Here is an 18,693-nt window from a genome sequence, read left to right on the forward strand (position 1 = left end):
AAAATTCATTAAACTGTACACTTAATCTTTTTTTTTTTTTAAGATTTATTTATTTGAGAGAGAGTGAAAGTGCATAAGCTGGGGGCAGGGGTCAGAGGGAGAGAAGACTCCCCCAACCGCCACTGATTGTGGAGCCTGGCAGGGCTCAATTTCATGACCCTGAGATCATGACCCAAGTCGAAATCAAGAGTCAGCTGTCCAACCGATGGAGCCACTGAGGTGCCCCAAACTGTACACTTAATTTTATACATTTACTGTATACTTAGAATGGGTGCATTATATTACTTATAAATCACACTTCTACTAAAATTGACAAGGAAAACCATCAGCACTCCAGAAATAGCAGAACTTTCATACTAGCAGAGGGGTATAGTGGAAGAAAGAGAATTGAATCAGAAAGCAAGAAACAGGAGGCTTAGGTGGCACCTGCCTGAACCAGAGATAAAGGGGTATCCGGGCCTTGGTTAGCGCCCTCAGCCCAGGTCGAGAGGACTGCATGGGGTGGGTAGAACAGGGGACATGGCCTGCAGGAGACCAGCAGACCCCGTTTAGACATCTGTACCGTTTAAATTCCCTAGGTGATTCCGCTGTGTGGCCATATTACAGAGCAGAAACCACTACTCTGAGCTCAAAGAATAAAGAGCCACAGAAGACTTGCAAACACCAGCTAAGCAACCAAAGCCTATCTAAAAAGCAATTGTCCCATCTCCCTTCCACCGCCTGCCTACTCACCCCCTCCCCTCCACTGCCCCTCTTCCTGACTCATTTTTTCCTCCATCTTTCTCTGACTTTTCCCCCAACCTTGCCCCCTTTTATCACTCACTTTCCCAAAGCTTGCCACCTGGGGTTAGCAATTAGACTTTTAGAAAGTCTAATTAAATGGACTTCTATTGCATATATTTTTTCAAAACCAAAATCTGACTAAAGTAAAAGGTTTTTATTTTTTTAAGGTTTACTAATTTATTTTAGAGAGAGTGCATGCATGGGTGGAGGAGGAGCAGAGGGAGAGGGAGGATCTCCAGCAGACTCCCCACTGAGTGCGGAATGCAATGCTGGGCTTGATCCCATAACCACAAGACCATGACCTGAGCCAAAACCAAGAGTCAGACACTCAACCAACTGAGCCACCCAGGCAGCCCATAAAGTAAAAATTTTTTAATATGTGTGGGGCTCTTACTTGCTTAGTATTTCCTGTGCCTCATTTGTCCTAATAGAAAAAAAAAAAGAAAATGGAACTCTGGTGACCAGACTCCCTGACTCACAGGACAGCCCCAGCGTAGACCCCTCTCTGCTGTGTGGGGAAGAGTCCTGGACTCCCTGCCCTGTTCTATGTTCCTGTGGATTTTCAACCGCTTGTAGTGTGGGGACTGGGGGGAAAGCAGATGCATGCCGGGTAATGCAAGTAATCCTCCTTCCCTACACTCCAAGAATGAATCCATCTGAAATGAGGGAGTTTTCATGTCAACTCTGAGCAAAAGAATGGAGCAGGAATGAGGCAATTAGCTGCAGGGACTGAGCTCTGGAGAAGGTCAGGGGCATCTACACCAAGCAGCCACCTGCCAACACCAGAGGCCCCCTCCCAGTGCTGTGCCAGCCAATGAAAGAAGAAAATGATTCTCTTTCTTCTCTGTCTCTCCTTTTCCTTCCTTCTTTCTTCCTTTCCCTCCCCCTACTCCTACATCTGCCTGGCACCTCTTTCTTTTTTTCTGCAAGAGACTCTTATAAATGCCCAGAGATCTATCTGAAGAAACCAGGAGGCCTAATATTTAAACCAGTGTTTGTTCTCACACACCTTGAGCTAAGACTGTGGGCCCAGAGCTGCCACATGGTACAACCCCACAGAGCAAGTTCATATCCTCACTTTGTATGAATGGCACCCCCTGGAATTGTATAGTATACAACCTGTGCAACTGTACATGGCAGCCTTGGTGGCCACCCTTTTCTTCCTTTGCCTGCTGAGAGGGTCTGAGAAGTTAAGGAATGACATCCCTGCTCCTGTGTTTCTGCCCAGCCTCAGAGCAAATCAAGCCTGTAGCCGTGTTCATGGGGGCCCGATCCCTCCAACCTGGTCACCCTTGGGCCTTGAAACATGTTTCTGGCCCTTGCACCAGGGTTGGAAATGGGGCAGAAATGTAGTAGAAATAGACTTAGGTCCCTCTTCACCTCGGAGCAGGAGCCAAATTGGCCAGATCATCTTTGAGCCCCAACTCTTCCATCTGGTTGGCTCCCAGAGTCAATCCTGGTGATGGTTCCTCATTCCCTGGCTGAGCTCACCTCTGCCCCAGCTGACCAGTCTCTCCCACCCTCATCTTATTACATCTTCCTGAACCTAATCTGAAAGAAGGTGGCATTTTCTACACCTCTGTGTGAATCAAGGTACCTCCCAGCTCTGTATAAGCCCACGTGCCTGCTTTCTCCATAAAACCTGCTGGCCTGGGAGAGCAAACAGTAGCCCCAACCCCAGGGTGCTGATCACATAGTGAAATAGAGATCTCATTGTAGGCAATTTTGCATATGTGTGTGCATTTTCTTGGGAGTGGGTCCATGGCTCTCATCAGCTTTTCCAAAAGGTCCAAATGGGTTAAGAACAACTGGAGGACAGTGATGTACATCTTCTCATGGTTGGGGGTTAATGATCCATCCCTTTAGAGTGTAGGATCCCATTCATGTATTTTCAAATATTTGTTGAGCATCTACTACCTGCCAGCCACTGCTCTAAATACTGACAATACAGCAGCAAACAAAACGGACAGAAATCTCTACTCCCTGGGAGCCAGAGACAGCCTGCGGTTATCTGAGGCATTAAAGGCAGACTGACTGAAGGTTCTAAGTTTTGAGCTCAATGAAGATCTAAGTACTCAGAACTCTCTGAGCTCCAAGTTCTAAGAACTCTACAAAGTCCTAAGTTATGAACACTGTGGGGGTCTTAATAAGTTACTGATGATGTCATCACAACAGGGGTGATGACAGGGGCCATAGCGGGAGCTCAGGGGCCAGCCTGGGGCTACCCCAAAGGAAACCTCTCATTGCTGAGCCAAGACAGCAATGGTAGTGTCTGATGGGCAGTGATGGTGAGGAGGTAGGAGAGAACAAAACTGCCCCCCACTCCATTCCAGCCCAATGCACTGGCCCTTCTGAGGCCTGGCTCCTTCAGCCCTCCTGCTCATGTCCAGCTGGAGGCCTGGTGGTCCCAGGTCAGGCCAGGCTGGGGATACAGGCTGAGATCTAACTACCTTCCTCCCAAGTGGGAGCCAGAATAAGGATTTTTTTCCTAGAGTCGGGATGGGTGTGGCTTCCTCTAATAGGTGTCCCTGACTGAAAGAGCAACTGTGACTTTTGTCCTCGAGAGGATGGAGGAGGAAGGCTGCAGCCCATAGCATGTGTCCATGGAAGAGGCAGGAACCTAGGCCTCTGAGTTCCCAGCCAGGCACCCTCTATCACTGCCCCACCCTGGCCAACAGACAGGTGCTCACACACCCCACCCTCACGAGGAACGCACACACACTTAAGGCACACACTTCCTCTGCTCCCTCTTCAACAAACATACCCTCCAGACACACCAAGTGAGCCTATGGGAATGGCGAGCCTATTTGGAGGAAGTGGCAGCTGTGTACACAAAGTGAGAGTGTGGCCCAAGTCTGAAGACTGAAGCATCAGTAACTAACAGGGAGACACCAGCACACCTATCAGCCCCGCCAGGATGGGGTACTATCCCCCAGCCTTCAGGAGGCTAAGCAAAGATGGATGGCGAGCAGTGAGGGGGACAGGGAAGCTAGAGGCAAAGGAGACTCAGCAGGTTGAAGGATGGAGTTAGGGATCCAAACTGGCAGCCCGGGAGGCTTTATTCATAATAATTATTTATTCATAATAGCACAAGCCCTGCATCCAGGAGCCTGACCATTTGCAAAAGTGTGGGTTAGATGGAGGAATCTTTGCTTTCGGTCTCAGCTTAAGGAGAGGAACCTGGGCCTCAGCACTCACAGCTCCTGGTCTGGTGAGGGTCTGAAGACCTGGGCCCTTAAGGTCCTTCTAGGTTTGGGGCAGGCTCTGGGGCTAGACTGTTGCCTGATCCCCTCTACACTCCAGTGCAAAATGAGCACTGCTCACCTCTGTCCCCCATTCCCAAGAGCCCCGGAGAGACATACAGAGCCATCATCACCCAGAAACACCTATGAGGAGGGCCCAGCCCCAAAGCCAAGCTGCTGTTTGGCAGGAGATTTCTGGGGCCTGGAGGGCCTAAAGCGGGTCCCTGTAATATGGGAAGCAGGAGCCCCTCATCGTCTACCACTCCTCTCTCTCCAGCCCTGATCTGGACCCCAGGGTCGCTCCCCTCTCTCATGATCCTCCCCTCCAGCCCTGTCAGGCCCCAGCCCTGTCCCCAGCCTGCCGCTGTTCCAGAGCCAGCCGGAGGGCATGCCTCAGGGTCTCCGCGTTGTTCAGAACATTGTATCGGCTAAGAGCCACCAGCCGCTCAAACTCCTTGGGCTCATAGGTGAAGTTCATCATGCCATAAGGAGTGTCTGACCCGTTGATGACAAAGTCCCCACAGGCCTTCTCCTCAGCTGTTTGTCGCTCCATACCTGTGGGTGGGAAGTGGAGTGAAGGCCACACTGGGAGCGCTCTAGGGCTAGGAGCTGCCAGCCCAGAAGCTTCTTCCCTCACGGCCCTAGGAGACCTGGCTGGATCCACATTTCCTGTCTCTCCCGACCATCAGGAGGAGCTGGGCCGGTGTGAATGTTGAGGCCCCGGAAGCAGAGGGCAGCAGTGGCCGGCTCGGGCCCTCCGAGAGGCATGCTTTGGGACACTGTCCCAGAAGTCTGCTCTCAGCACAACACCCCACCACCAGACCCCAGCTCAGGGGCTCCCCTCACCTGGGGCCAGGTGTGTACGGAAGGTCCGGTTGACAAGGGGGAAGTGCAGCACAATGGGTGAGCGGGGGTCCTCAGCCTTGGTAAACAGGTAGCACTCGCGGGGCTCCTCCAAGTCCTCAGGGAGCACCTCAATCCTTGGGAAGGGGATGCCTCGGTCCAGACAGTACTGCTCTGTCATCTGTAAGACCTGGGAGGAAGGCCAGCTTCTGACCCCGCTTCCTACCACCTGTACTCACGCAGCCCCCCTGCTGGCTGAATGACTACAGGCAGGTGACCCGGCCTCTCTGAGCCTGTTTCTTTGTTTACAAAATGAAAACAGACTAACTCTAGTGGGGTGGTTGTGCAGACCAATGACGACGTCCTCACGGTCCTTTCTCCCGTAACCACCTACTGCTTTCCTTCTTCTTCCTCCCTCTTAGGGGCTGATTTCAATGTCACCAGGTGGAGATGTAATGCTTACAGAAGGTCCCATGGGAAGAGGCTTTATCCATTGTCTAATCCCAGGCTCTCCTTAGACCCAGGAGGATAAGGAGGAGAAGGAAGCCAGCAGCCCAACCAGAACCCTCATCCAGATGATGGAACCTGTCCGCTACCCCACAGGGCTTGAGGAAGCTGCCACTGGAGGCGCCCCTGGGAAGCTGATGGCTCTGTTGTTACCACAGTAACTAAGGGACAGCAGACCCCAACACAGGTCCAGACAGGAGCCAAGAATGCTTTCAGAAACAGGCAGGGGCCAGAACAGGCTGGAAGACTTCCAAGGACCGCCTTTGGCCTCTTCTCCTGAATCCCGCTCCATCCCATGGCCTCAGCAATCCCCCTCCTCCAGCTGGGGAGACCAGTATCACTAAAATCTTCACAAGGTACAGGCCGCAGATTGGAACGCAGGTCCCGCACAAAGGGCAATCCCGAAATGCCCAGGCAGGCCTCCTCCACGGAGAACCTCAATTCCTCCCCACCACACACTTTACCTCAAAAGGGGCTTCCAGGGAGTAGTCAAAGGACAGAATGAGGTCTACCGCTCTCTGGGGCAGCAGGTTCAGGGGGAAGGGAGAGTTGATGGCAAAGCCCCCATCCACCAGGTACAGGCAGTCCCGCATGGGAGTGAGCTGGTTGGGAAAGGCATCAGGGTGCGTGGCTGCAACAGGGACAGATGCTTGCTTGCTCTTCTCTTCACAATGGGATGGCCCCTCTCTGTAGAGATCTCTCCTCCACTGCTTCTGATGGCACCAGAGTCTCCCACCCCAGCCCCTGGCCCTGCCTTCTCGCAGACATCCCAGTCCTTCCCCCTCAGCCACTGGGCAGCAGGAGCCCACAGCCCAGTCCCTAGGGGAAAAGGCAGTGCAGGCCCCAGGCAGCGGGGGCTCCCCACCCAGAGCAGCACCCACCTTTCCAGGCCGTGAACTCCTGGCCAACCACATAGTCTTTGTGTAGGCAGAGGCCCCTGGTGAAATTAAAGTTCTCCGTGGAGGTAAAGCGGGAGGTGAATATGTCCAGCATAGCCTGGGAGAAGGGACCCTGTGGGGTGAAGAGCCTGGTTCCCAGACATGTGGGGTCATGTAGCTGGAGCTTCTGGCAGTCATCTAGATGGGGTTGGGAAGGTGAAATACAGTGAGAAGTGGGGCCCTCCTTTGTCCAGTGGCCCTCATAGCTCAGCGGACCCCCTTTATCTCCTCCTCACATTCACCCCTCCTTCCCCCCAGCTCCTAAGCCTCAGACCATTGCTTCCCAGAACCTCTTTTAAATGACCTTTTTCTTTCAGGTTGCCTCTATTTTCAAAGTTGCCTATGGCATTGTATTTATTAAGTGATCCTTTATTTCCCCCTTTCAAAAATGAAATTGAGCATACAACTTCTAATCAGAATTTCACCCATTAAATACCAACTGAGGAGTACCGTGTGCTGGGCACTGTGTGAGGAATGGGGGATGGGAAGGTGAATAGGGCCCGGCCCCAGCCCCCCAGGGCTCATGGCCTACTTAGGGGAGAGGCACATAAAGAGATCATAAATCGTAACAATGCCTCAAGACAAGGGTAGTGATGGAGGGTGTACACAGGGCTACAGGACTCTGGTGGTAAGACCCTTGGTCAGCCTGGAGGGATGGGGGAGAATAGAGAAGCCCCCTGGCAAAATGAGGTCTGAGCTAAATCTTATGAGATGAATAGACATTATCCAGGGAAGAAAGGTGGATAGGGTATTTTGTGCATCAGGGAGCTCACAGGACACTTAAGAAGCAGGCCCAAGAGGAGGCCCAAGGGAACCCCGAGGGGTATGGACTGGGCTGAATCGACATCATTGGAACCCAAGCAGAGAATTCTAAGCTATGGTCTTATCATAGAGCACTCACAATTCCCACTGGCTTTTTTTTTTTTTTAATATATATTTTAAAAGATTTTATTTATTTGTCAGAAAGAGGAAGAGTGTACAAGCAGGGGGAGTGGCAGGCAGGGGAGAAGCGGGCTCCCCACTGAGCAGGAAACCCAACGTGGGACTCGATCCCAAGACCCATGGATCATGACCTGAGCCAAAGGCAGATGTTTAACCAACTGAGCAACCCAGGCATCCCTCCCGCTGGCTTTTCTGACATGGGCCTTCCCCCAGACCCGAAGGCACACTGTATCCGCAGGCCTCAGGGCAGCTGGAGACCCTAAGCTAGAAGTCATCCCCTCAGGACTTCTCTGAACCCAGTGAGACAGCCAACTCCTGCACCATCCCTTCCCTCATCCTCTGAGCCTCAGCCAGGTCCCTGGGGCCAGAAAGAGAAGTGTGGGGAGATCAAGGGTGTCCACCCTTACCTGTGATGTTTACTTTCCCTCTGTGCCCGTCTAGGAAGCTGAGGCCGGAGCCAACCATCTTCAGGAAGATCTCATCCATGCTGGCTGCAAAGGCACTGCCCCACATACCTAAGGGGAAAGGTGAGGCCCTGGGCCCTCACAGCTGCAGCCCATCTGAGGGCCTAGCCCGGCCCTGCCCTGTCCCCAGCCCTCCAGCCCAGACTCACCCTGTAGGTAGCAGATCCGGGGCTCTTGCCGGGGCTGCAGCAGACGCCCCATGAAGAACTCAGAACCAAAGAGCTCAGTGGGAACATAAGCCCCATACTTGGGGAAGCCGACCTCATAGGGGGTGAACTCACACCACTCTGGGGGCCCAGAGAGAAGGGAATGTTACCCGGGGACTTCCACCAGGACCCCAAGGTTTCCCCTCACACCTGAGTGCCTGAGCAGGAACTAGACTTGCTAAGAGCAGGAGGCAGCAAGCCCACTGGACTCCAGGGCTCACGTCTGCACATTCCTAGCACTGGCCTCTCACGCCCTCTAGCAACCACCGCCTCCACCTTCCCCGTTCCCCGAACCCAGGCACCTGCAAAGTCTTCCCCGCTCATGTTGGTGCGGACATTGATGCTGGCGTAGATGGGATAAGGGTTCTGGCCCTGGCTGATGGCCTCCTGCTGGTCAGACAGCCTGGCGGGGTTTTCCTGGCAGGCAGGAAGGGAGGCACTTGGCTTTTGGGGAGTTCCCTTCCCCCATTCCCATGGCCTAAGGCCCGATACCCTGCAAGGGACAGCATGCCCACCAGAGACTGGGGCTGCCAAGGCCAGTGTTCTAGAGATAGCTCTCTGAGGGCCAGGCTTTAGGCTGCAGTGCAGGTAAGGCTGCTGTGAGTTTTGTACAATTCCAGGGGCACTGGGAACACTCTCCCCACTTCTTTGCTGTTTCAGAAAGCATATCAGTGAGCTTTTTTAAAGGAAATACTAAAAAAAATCCAGTTTACTTTCTTTAAAAAATAAATCATTCAAAAATATGGATGGATTCTTTTCTTAGACATGAGAAATCACTTGTGATTTATATCCACACACCAGTGGGCCAGGCCCCCCCAGGGCTGAGACCCTCACTCGGCTCTGACTCCTCTCCTCTCCTAGCTCGTGCCGGGCTTGCAGCCCTACCAGCAGCAGGCGGCTTGGCCGGTGGGCAGGAGTGGCAGCCAGCCTAGCCCATAGGTTAGAACACTTTGGATACTTTCAAAACACATGTGTGCTAGTGCTCAAACCCAGACTGACCCCCATCAGTATCTCCGTAAGTGGAGCCAAGTGCTGAGCATTTTTGAGAACCTGTGCAGGTAATTCGAATATGCAGACAGACCTGAGAACTGAAGACCCACCTCTCCCTTCCCAGGGGTTAGGGCCAGGAAAGAGGAAGCATGGTCAGCCTGCCCAGGGGTCTTGCCTCTCATCCTCGGGGAGCTCAGACCTAAGGGCTGGCTTTGAAACCTTCCATCTCAGCCTAGCCACGAAGGCAGAAGGGTGTGCTGGTGGGGCGGGCTGGGAAGGAGCCAGGTATATTTGTTATATGCTCTTCTCTTACCGCCTGGTAGAGGAAATACTCAATGAGGAGACCCCAGAGGTCAATGAGGGAAACACTGTGGCCGCTGCCCTCCAGGCTTGCCAGCTCCTGGGCATAGTACTGTAAACGCTCCGGGGACATTGCCCCCATCTTACTGCTGCAGACCCGAGCCTGGGCGCGCTCAATGGGGCCCTGCAGGACCACCTGGGACCAGGCTGGGTCCTGGTACAGTGTGGAGATGCACCTGGATATAGAGAGCACATTAGGGGCAGTGGGGCCAGGAGGCCCAGCAAGGGGAGAGAGTGATGGGTGTGTCTGTGGGTACCCCAAGTCTCCATCCCTTGTACCCACTGCCCTGCCCCACCCACTCAAGGAGGCCTGGGCACGTGGGGCCGTTCTGCCCTTGGAGCCCTTGGAGGCAGGAACCCAGCCCCCTCTCAGGGAATCCACCAGACCACTGGTCACACTCCCACTCTCTCAGGGCTCTCCTTTACTCTGCCCCCCCGCCCCCACCTCACATACCAGGTAGACCCAGAGACCCCACTGAGGTAGGTCACGGTGTCCAGGAGGCCAAGTTCCTGAAGCCCAGCCAGGCTGCCGTACAGGGAAGACATGGCTCGGGTTCCGCCTCCGGAGCCCAGCACAGCCACCACAGGCACCTGAGCACAACAATCACAACACTGGCCACCATTGTCCTTTGTCGCTTACATGGTCAGACACTGGTCTAAGAGCCTTATATGTCTTCTCTCACTGCCTCCTCACAGCAACCCAGTGGGATCCCCATTTTATCGAGTAGGAAACTGAGGCACAGGATGGTTGACCCAGTCACACATGTGGTAAGTGATGGGCTATGAAACCGAAGCGGTAGGACTCCGGAGATGGCTCTTAACCATGGCACCAGGAAAATGTGTAACTGGAAGTTGGACTGGATTTCACCCAAAGCCATCAGAGCAGGGTTTCTCAGTCTTGGCGTTAATGATCATTTGGGACTGGGTAATTCTTTGTCGCAAGGGGGCTGTCCTGTAGGTTGTAGGATGGTTAGCCGCATTCCAGGCCTTTACCCAGTAGATGCCAGTTGCTTCCATCTCACCCACTTCTAGTGGTGCCCATAAAGCATGTCTCTAGACAGTGACAAATGTCCTCTGGGTGGGTGGGGGTGAAACGGCCCCCCGTGGAGAACCACTGGGCTGAAATGACAAAGACCACCAACCAGCCTGGACCTGCCCCAAACATGAGAGGCTCCCAGATGTTTCTTCAGCATCAGAGGTGCCTGGTGAGAGCAGACTAGAAGCTTTTTGGCTGCTCAGTTTTTCCACAATGCTTTGGCTCATTCTGCCCCCATACTTTTGGTTCCTCTCCCAGCCCTCCTTTCTTCTGTCTTGAAAGAAATGCTCCATGGCCAGTGCTCAGCAAGTGTACCATGCCTTCTGAGGGCTGGAGGACACAGAGCTCCCTGAAAGCCAGGTCTGTGCCCTCTTTACCCTCCACCTACAGAGCGGGGAGCCGGCACAGAGCAGGCATTACCAAAGGAACCATCTGGGCTTGCCTACCTTGTCAGCACCAGGAACGGCTCCAAATCCTGAGCACACTTGCAGCCAGGAGGAAGCCGCCAACTTGTTTCTGATTCGCCAGAGCTCTCTCCCTTGGTACTGCCTTCCTGCCTGCCTCCCGGCCACAGGTTCCCACAGACCCTCCACTTCCAAATCCCTTTGTCTATAGTTACGCACTGAACTGTGCCCTGCCTCTGGAAATGCATGTGTCTGGAACCCCAGGCTGACTTCGTTTGTAGAAAGGGCTTATAAGGCGGTTATTCAGGTTACGTAAGGTCACACCAGTGGGGCTTTTATCTAATGGTACTGGAGTCCTTATAAGAAGAGGAAGAGAGAACTTGCCCCTTACCCTCTGTACATGCTCAGAGTAAGGGCCATGTGAGGACACAGCAAAGGTGGCTGTCTACATGTCAGGAAGAGAAGCCTCACCAGAAACAACCCTGATGGCACCTTAATCTTCAACTTCCAGCCTCCGGGGGAGAAAATAAATGTCTGTTGTCTAAGCCACCCAGTCTGTGGTGTTCTGTCATGGCCGCCTGAGGGGACTAATATACCTCTTTCTTGGCCAGGGCTGCTTGTCTCTTATTACACATGGGGTCCTGCCTTTCCTGATTTTGCCTATGCACTCAGGTGAGCAGGTCTGCCCCTTCCTCCTCTGTTCCCTGCCCTCCCTGAAGGCTTCCTGTTGCCTCTTGGACACACAGTCCTCTCATGGAAAGGGGCTGGATTTTGTCCTGGTGACCCTGGGGGCCACCTCCTCCGTTTCATACCTGGCCACTGTCAGGAGCCTTGCTCAATCCCAGCACTTGCTGCAGGGCCTTAGACACGATTGGCTTCCTCTTGTCCAGAAACTCCTGTTCCCCGTCACACAGGCCAAAGCCAAGGCGCAGGTCAAGGTCTCCAGTGCTGCCTCAGATGGGGGTGGGGGGGGGGTGCTGGGCAACTGTTCACTGGAGGAGAGCCTCAGACCCATTTGTCACATTCCATGGAACCCCTTAGAAAGACCTCACCAGAACCAGACAAGGCCTCTACCACCCAGGCTGAGTCGAGGAGGCAGAAGAGCCCCCCGACTTCCAGCCTAGCCCAAGAGCCTTCCTCCTGAGGGCGGCCTAGCTCACCTCATTTCTGCCTTCATCTGTAGAACCACTGCCTGGTCCTGAAAGAGAAAAGAGCCCTATTGCTGAGTGCCCGGAGTGGGATTCTCCACCACTCCCCCCACAGCCCCTGTCACTCAGGAGGTTCTGGCCCAAACTCCAGGCTGGCCTGATCCTCACCTCCTCCCTCTCAGGCCCCTCCCCCAGCCCTCTTTTGGGGGCCACAGAGCAGGCAGGTGTCCCTCAGGCATCCAGAGAGAGCCTTACCTCCCCCAGGGCCACGAAACGCTGTTCTTCCTGGCCTATGGCCAAAGAAGAGAGTGAGATGCCCCCTTCGCCCAGCTGGCTGGTCTGGGTCTCTAGCTCAGCACTTGGGCCACTCTGCAGAGAAGCAAGCACCCCTCATGACGCTGCATGGCAAAGGAACACATGCCTCCGTGGTGGCCCTGGGACGCCCCCCTAGACCGGACTGATTCTCTCACCCACGCCTCCCCAGACTATGGGCTCACTCACCTCCAGGACTCTGAGCTTCTCCCCCAGCTCCACATCCAGCCTGGAGCTGATCATGGGGTTCACATGAAAGGTGAAGGTGGTTGGGTGGCCTCCTTCTTTGGGGGGTTTCAGGGGCAAGAACTGTGGCTTCTCATAGGCCCCAGGCACTGTCAGCTGAATCTGCCTAGAGCCTGGGAGCAGATGGCCCAGGTGAGGGACCAGATGAAGGGATGAGAATGGGGGGGGGGTGTTGGCCCATGATGGTAGCACCCTGAAGAGCAACTCCCCTTTCTTTCCTCTTAGAAATGCCAACTCCTCACCCCACTCACTCTCTGCTTCTATGACCCATAGCAAAGGCATGAAGGATCCTCAGGGTCCTATAAGCTGCCCGGGTCAGAACTGGGAACCTGGGATGGGGTGGGAGACACACAATGCCTAGAGAAGGGGGAAAGGCAGGGAGGGAGAGGGCTCCCTGCCCAGAGTTTATGGGGCCGAAGATTTTGAGATTATTATGTTAGGTATATAAAGTATAATTCTATAATAATTATAATTATCACATATTATTACATTAATTAGCAGTCTTCAACTGGCAGTTGCCCCATCTCTTGCCTCCTGTGCTCACCACTGTGGGGAAGTTTTGTGGCCGGGGAGAGAACAAATAGGCAGCAAGTTGTCCTGCCCTTTATTTCCATTTTAAGATCTTGCAAGAACACAGGGTGTGCAGAGGAGGTGAGAGGAAGAAGTGGGTAAGTAGAGGCTTGGAGAAGCAGGGAGAGCCAGCCTAGGCTGGAAGGAGGTAAAGAGGGAGGCCTATGGGCGCACCCTGTTCCAAGCAGCTTTCTGGGGAGGAGGCAAAACCCCGGAGAGAAATGTGCATGACACTTAGAGGGGACCCCAGACCCTAAACCTGACTTGAGAGTAACAGACACCCAAACAGTCCAAGGTGACAGATGCTTCGGGAACAGAGATCCACATGGAATCTCTCTCCCGACACACCCTCCTTGGCACTAAATGAGACCTGGAGACAGGACATGCCCCCGGATGGGTGGGAATTAGAGAATATGAGGAAACTGTGGTTTGTGGCTGGAAATGGCTATGTGCTGGTCCGAGGCAGACAGGCCCCCACGCGCCACCGACCTGCATCTGGTCCTGACTCTCTCACTTTCAGGCTGCGGGACCTTAAGTGGTTTTCTTGTTTGAGCCACAGTTTCGTAAGAGGCTAATAGTTATATTTTACAGGGTTGTTAGGAGAATTAAAGATAAAAGAATGTGACATGCTGAGCACAGTGCCTAGCTCACAGTGAGTGCTGGAACATTACATGGGCTCAGCCTGCGGGCTCAGACTCTCAGCATCTGAGGGGACCTTAGCTGCCCCATAGCCTCTGCTCTGCTCCTGCATCTGGACCCCTCCCCCATCCCGAGTGGCTGCCCCCTGTGGCACACTACATCAGTGGCCGTGGTTCTTTGCTCCTGGAACTCCCACGCTTTGCCATGCGACTTCAGTTCTTCTGGCTGAGAGGCCAACTGGATTGCTGGCGCTCCGACTTCAGGGTCACAGCCTTGTGACGTGTCTTGGCTTGTAAAATGTCAGTTAGTGGCTGTGATATGACCAAAGGCTTGAGAACCCCCTGCTCATTTGGCTCACTCTCATGCCACTGCTGACACCTTCGGAACACGACTAGCCCATGGGTCACAGAAGGTGGATAGGGACATATGGCACACAGCCAGGTCCCTCCTGCCAAGCCCAACCTAGATCAGCCAAGCGCCAGCTGACCATCTGACTCGGGGCTGCTTTTGGCAGAGCAGTAATTGAACTGATACAACCTCTATGCATGAACACTTCCAGGGACAGGAAAGTCACTACTTTCAGGAGCAATCCGTTCCACCCTTGGTCTGCTTTGAGCGCTGAAACATTTAAGAACTGCCTGCCTTGGACCCACCTTCTAGAATTCAGCAGTCCCCCACCCCTCAGGAGAGAAGGCAAGCCCCAAAGCCATGGACCACACTCACCATACTCTCGATGTGGGGCTGTGCCGTCTTCCCCGAGGGTGCCCTGGATTCTCAGACAGGGGTGAGCCTGAGGAAAGTAGAGGCTGCTAGGAGCCGACAGTTCACAGGGCCCTCCCTCCACAGGGCCCAGACCAGAGCAGAAGGAGGGGTGTCTGGGGCAGGGCCCAGGTAACAACTTTGTTAGGGCCTGTGCCTTGTGGGTAGGAGTCTTCTGTAACAGCCCCCACCCAGGACTCAGATGAAGTGGCACTTGTGGGAAAGGGGAAGGAGGGCAGGGGCTTGGATAGCAGTGTCTTCAGCCGTCCCAGCAGCCAAGGGCCCCAGGGCGCAGGGGAGGAAGGAAGGCTTCCAAGCTGTCCACTCTGACTTGAGGGAGCTTCTTGCTCCTGGTCCCTGGAGATGCCTCCCTAGCACATTTCCCCTCTCGGGAGGGTTCAAGTGTCCTTCAGAGGCAAGGGGGCATGATAGGCTCAATTGTGGACTCAGCACAGTCCTTCCCCACCCCCAGCCCTGGACAGCCCCAAGCTCGCCTTCCCTACTCACCACCAGGACCCCATTGGTGATAACTTCAGATGCAGGCACCTGACTGCAAAAGATGAGGGGCTCATGGGACATCTGGCTCCCTGCCAGACAGCTGTTACTCTAATAATGTGACTAAAGCAGCTGGAAGAGCCTGGGGAGCATGGCCAGGTTTGGGGGTAGGAGCAGGCCTGTCGCCAACAGTCAAATGGGTGTCTGGACTAGGACATTTCCTCTCAGGCCAGGCCAGTGCAGAGCCTGGTGATTGACAACCGGAGCTGTCCGTGATTCTCAGTGTAAACGGGAGGGCATGGGTGTCACCTGGACTCACCTGTTTTCCAGAACAAATTCTACCTGCAGCTCTTGCGAGTCCTACATGAAAGAAGCAAGGGAGCATTCATTTTCAAGAGCTCTAAAAGTATCGGAGACCGTCCCGGCCTCCTACCCTGCTCAGCTCCAGGGACTAGAAGAGGTGACGATTATCGTGGCTTCTCACAGGCATAGGAAGGAGAACATCTCCATGAGGGGCTTCATGACTTTAGGACTGTGTGCCAGACCCTCAGTGGGTTTGGCAGTGGCCAAGACAGACAAAATGCTCTGCCCTCAAGGAGCTCACATGTTGGCTCCACTAAGGGAAAAAATATATGAGGGGAAGCCTTTGTAGGGTCAGTGGTATGGAGGGTCTTACAGACCCTTACAGAGGAGGGTCTGTCTTGGAGGCCTGGCCTGTGCTGACCAGGAGCCATCACCTCAATACCCTGTGCCAGACTTCCTCTCTTTGAGTTCAGTTTGTTGCTGGCACAGGTTGTGGGGGGCAGGGGGAACTCACCTGGTGGTTGAGTAGGAAGGTGTGTCTGTATGGTTGGCCAGGCTTGAGGCTCCTCAAGTCAAACAGTAGCAGGGAGAGCTGGTCACTGTCCAGGACATCCTTATCATAGAGGGTGAGCTCCAGAACATTCTGGGAAGGGCAGGTGAGAGGTGGGAGCCTGAGGCAGGGCGGGAAGGCAGATAGCCCTCTCCCTCCCCTGGAGGAGCTCTCTCCCTCCACTGCCCAGGCGCTTTGCTGGTCCTCACTTTCACAGCACCGTGGATCCGGTAGTGGAAGGTCTCATCCCACTTGGGATCACTGCAGTTGGCCACCATTCTTGTCTGGGTGGGGCTAGAGGACGCAGTGGGCAGGCACAGTTGCACATAGCAATCAGCTTTGGACACTGCAGGTGGGATGGGGGAGGGGTCTTCAGCGTCTAGCTTTTATTGCTGGAAGGGTTCCCTGGAGGAGGCTGGGGCAAGAGGGGAAGGAGCCAATGGGGGAGAGGAGGCTGCCTGTGCGGGATGAAGAGACGTGGGGAGAGCCAATGTCCTTAACTCCATCTGGACCACTTACAACTGAAGGCTGTAGTAGCCAGTTAGAAGACCACATGGCCGCACAGACTGTTGAGTAATCCCCTGAAAGGACCTGATTAGGGCAACAAAGTCCCCTTCCATGGTGAGCATTGGCGTGAAAAGCAGCTGGAGAACAGACTTTGATTTCTGACAACAGCAGCCTCACATGCTCACCCAGGCTGCACTGCTCTACTTGTTATACTCAAGGAGGAGTCAGAGGTCTGCACAAGTCTCCCGTCCAACCTCTGCCTGCCTGCCCCAGAGCTCCCTCACTGGGAGGGCTCACTCCCTCCAAGGCCAACACTAGCTACCCCTCTCCAAACACACACACACACACACACACACACACACACACACACACACACCCCTTAAGCCAGCTCCTGCTGGGCTCTGGGGGAAGCCCCAGGAAAAGGAAGGGGAGAAAGGGTGGAATTAGGCATCACTCACGTAGATCTGTGCCCTGGATATTTCTGGCCCTCAGCACCTTCACCTGGAGGTCATAGTATGGGTGGGTTTCCCGCTGAAATAATAGAACTCTGGAACTCAGTTCTGGGAAGCCAGGTAGGGGGCCTGATCACCTCCCTGCGGTGGTACCCAGCTCAGGCTTCCCTCATCCCCTCACAGAGCAGCAGCCTGGCCTGGGGTCACAGAAGTCACTGTGCCTGGGACCGGAGAGGACTTGGGACGCTGGGAGTTCAACAAGTCGTTGATGAGCCTGGACTTTGAAATCAATCAGGCTGGGTTCAAATCTAAGCTCCACCATGGCTTAGCTGAATGGCCTTGGGCAAATAGCTTGATTTCCTCAAGCTTCATTTGCCCCATCTATATGCGGGGGTTTATAATCTCATAGGGTTGTGCTGACTTTTAAATGAGAAGTTCTATAAAGTGGCTGGTATTAGTGCTTAATACATGTAGCTACTGTTACTAATTATGGTTGTGACGCACCACCGCAAATGGGCAGCTCTCCTCACTTTCCTGCCCTGGCCAAGAGCTTGGGAGCCTAAGTGAGAGCTAGACTATTGGACCTCGGAGATTAAAGATTAAAAGAGAAAGTGGTGATCAACCCCACCCACCAGGACACTGACAAAGGCCACACCCCCTAGGAGGCGGCAGGTGAAGGGAAACCAGGTGTCACCCAACTTGTACTGGTCTGATGAGTCCTGAAGGAGACAACAGCTTGGGCCCAAGAGAGGTTAACAACAGACCGCACTCTCCTGGGAGTGAGGCTACCCCTCAAAATCCCAGGAAGCCCCTTCCCCCTAACCCCTTGGGGCACTCTACAGCCAAGCTGGGGCATTCTGGGCAAAGTCAACAGCTGCAAGCATCATAGGACCTCACCCTCCATTCCTAATTTCGGGGAAGGAGTATCATTTCCAAAAGGCAAGGTTTTGGCCAACCTCTTTAATTTAAACTCCACCAGGCTCTCCAGAGCCAGTGGGTCCCAGCCTAGATCAGAAGCCAATCCCAGGCTGGCCTCAGTCTTCACAGGGCTTCTGCAGTCCACGCTTCCCAGGCAAGACCAGGTAACTTACCCAACACTGGCTCCACTGAGGTCCCCTCTTCTCTCTCATGCGCAGCAGCACTGCCCCCAGGAGGGGCAGCCCCTTGCCTGCCAGCCACCTTGGCCCAAGGTGCATGGCCGGGCAGCACAGTTCTCAGTTGGAAGCCCTTCAGTTGGAAGGCTTTCCAGAGCCACCCTGCTCTCCTCTGGCTACACGCACTGCTAGTAGCTCAGGTCTGACAGGAAACGTCCAGGTGGGGAGGGTGGAGCTGGCTACTCTCCTGAGGACTCAGGGTTGGGTGGCCTGCTGGGGCTGAAGGTGGGGTTTGGTGTGCTCCAGGAAGTGATTGGAAGTGACAATTCCCTCAAGCAAAAGACAGCTCAGTCCCCCTCCGAGAGGCTGAGGAACTGGGACTCTGATTCCCAACCCTAGCTCCTGGTTATCCTCCGGCTGCTTATGGAAAATAGATATCTGAGCCTCACCCCCTAGATGATTAGACTTCGTGGGCGTGGCTAGAACCCAGGTGTTATGATTTCCAACAAGCCTTCTAGACAATGCTGACACAGCAGGTGTGAGGAGGGGATGGAAGGGGATGGAAGATGCTGCAACAAGGCCTTGTCTCCTCCAGCTAGAAAAAAGTCCTGAAACCATCTGCCCTTCAAGTCCCACCTTGCCCACAGCTCTTAAGCAGAAACATGGACATCTCTGATTCAGTTTTATCTGGACCCAAATGTGTTTCTCCTCTCTTGTGACCTCCCTCATTTATTCATCAAACACTGACAGTCTGCTGTGTGCCAAACTTACACTAGGCCTTGCAACCAAAGGGGAGGAGGATCCATCTGTATCCTGAGGAAATTCACAGCCTCATGACTCTGTGTCACTTTTGCCCAGGGCCCTCTTCCTGGATCGGAGGTGCCTGGATGGTCCAGGTAAACA

General features: G+C 54.1%; 1 protein-coding gene across 1 annotated transcript; it reads right to left on the bottom strand.

The window, feature by feature from the left end:
- Nucleotides 1-3,844: 3,844 nt before the first annotated feature.
- Nucleotides 3,845-17,892, bottom strand: LOC111160468 (phospholipase A2 group IVF). The gene is made up of 20 exons (XM_022523612.1): nucleotides 17,788-17,892; nucleotides 16,703-16,775; nucleotides 15,947-16,083; nucleotides 15,702-15,830; nucleotides 15,204-15,244; nucleotides 14,897-14,939; nucleotides 14,354-14,420; nucleotides 12,365-12,534; nucleotides 12,119-12,232; nucleotides 11,876-11,913; nucleotides 11,528-11,663; nucleotides 9,730-9,866; nucleotides 9,229-9,451; nucleotides 8,228-8,342; nucleotides 7,869-8,006; nucleotides 7,663-7,770; nucleotides 6,257-6,451; nucleotides 5,840-6,006; nucleotides 4,872-5,058; nucleotides 3,845-4,580 (listed from the first exon to the last, which is right to left on the bottom strand). Exons 1-20 carry the CDS (start codon nucleotides 17,890-17,892, stop codon nucleotides 4,360-4,362), a joined length of 2,544 nt encoding a protein of 847 aa, XP_022379320.1. The 3' UTR covers nucleotides 3,845-4,359.
- Between the last annotated feature and the right edge of the window lie 801 nt (nucleotides 17,893-18,693).

This window comes from Enhydra lutris, unplaced genomic scaffold, assembly GCF_002288905.1.
Source record: "Enhydra lutris kenyoni isolate GAN:26980312 unplaced genomic scaffold, ASM228890v2 scaffoldscaffold4, whole genome shotgun sequence".
In the NCBI taxonomy this organism is placed as follows: domain Eukaryota; kingdom Metazoa; phylum Chordata; class Mammalia; order Carnivora; family Mustelidae; genus Enhydra; species Enhydra lutris.

Bases quoted from the DNA above. Each gene is read 5' to 3' on its own strand.
- LOC111160468 (XM_022523612.1), bottom strand. From the start codon at position 17,892: ATGCACCTTGGGCCAAGGTGGCTGGCAGGCAAGGGGCTGCCCCTCCTG. The intron at 12,233-12,364 runs GTGAGTGAGCCC...GCTTCTCTGCAG, and splicing joins AGAAGCTCAGAGTCCTGGAG to AGTGGCCCAAGTGCTGAGCT. The intron at 9,867-11,527 runs GTATGAAACGGA...TGTTGTGCTCAG, and splicing joins AGGCTCCTGACAGTGGCCAG to GTGCCTGTGGTGGCTGTGCT.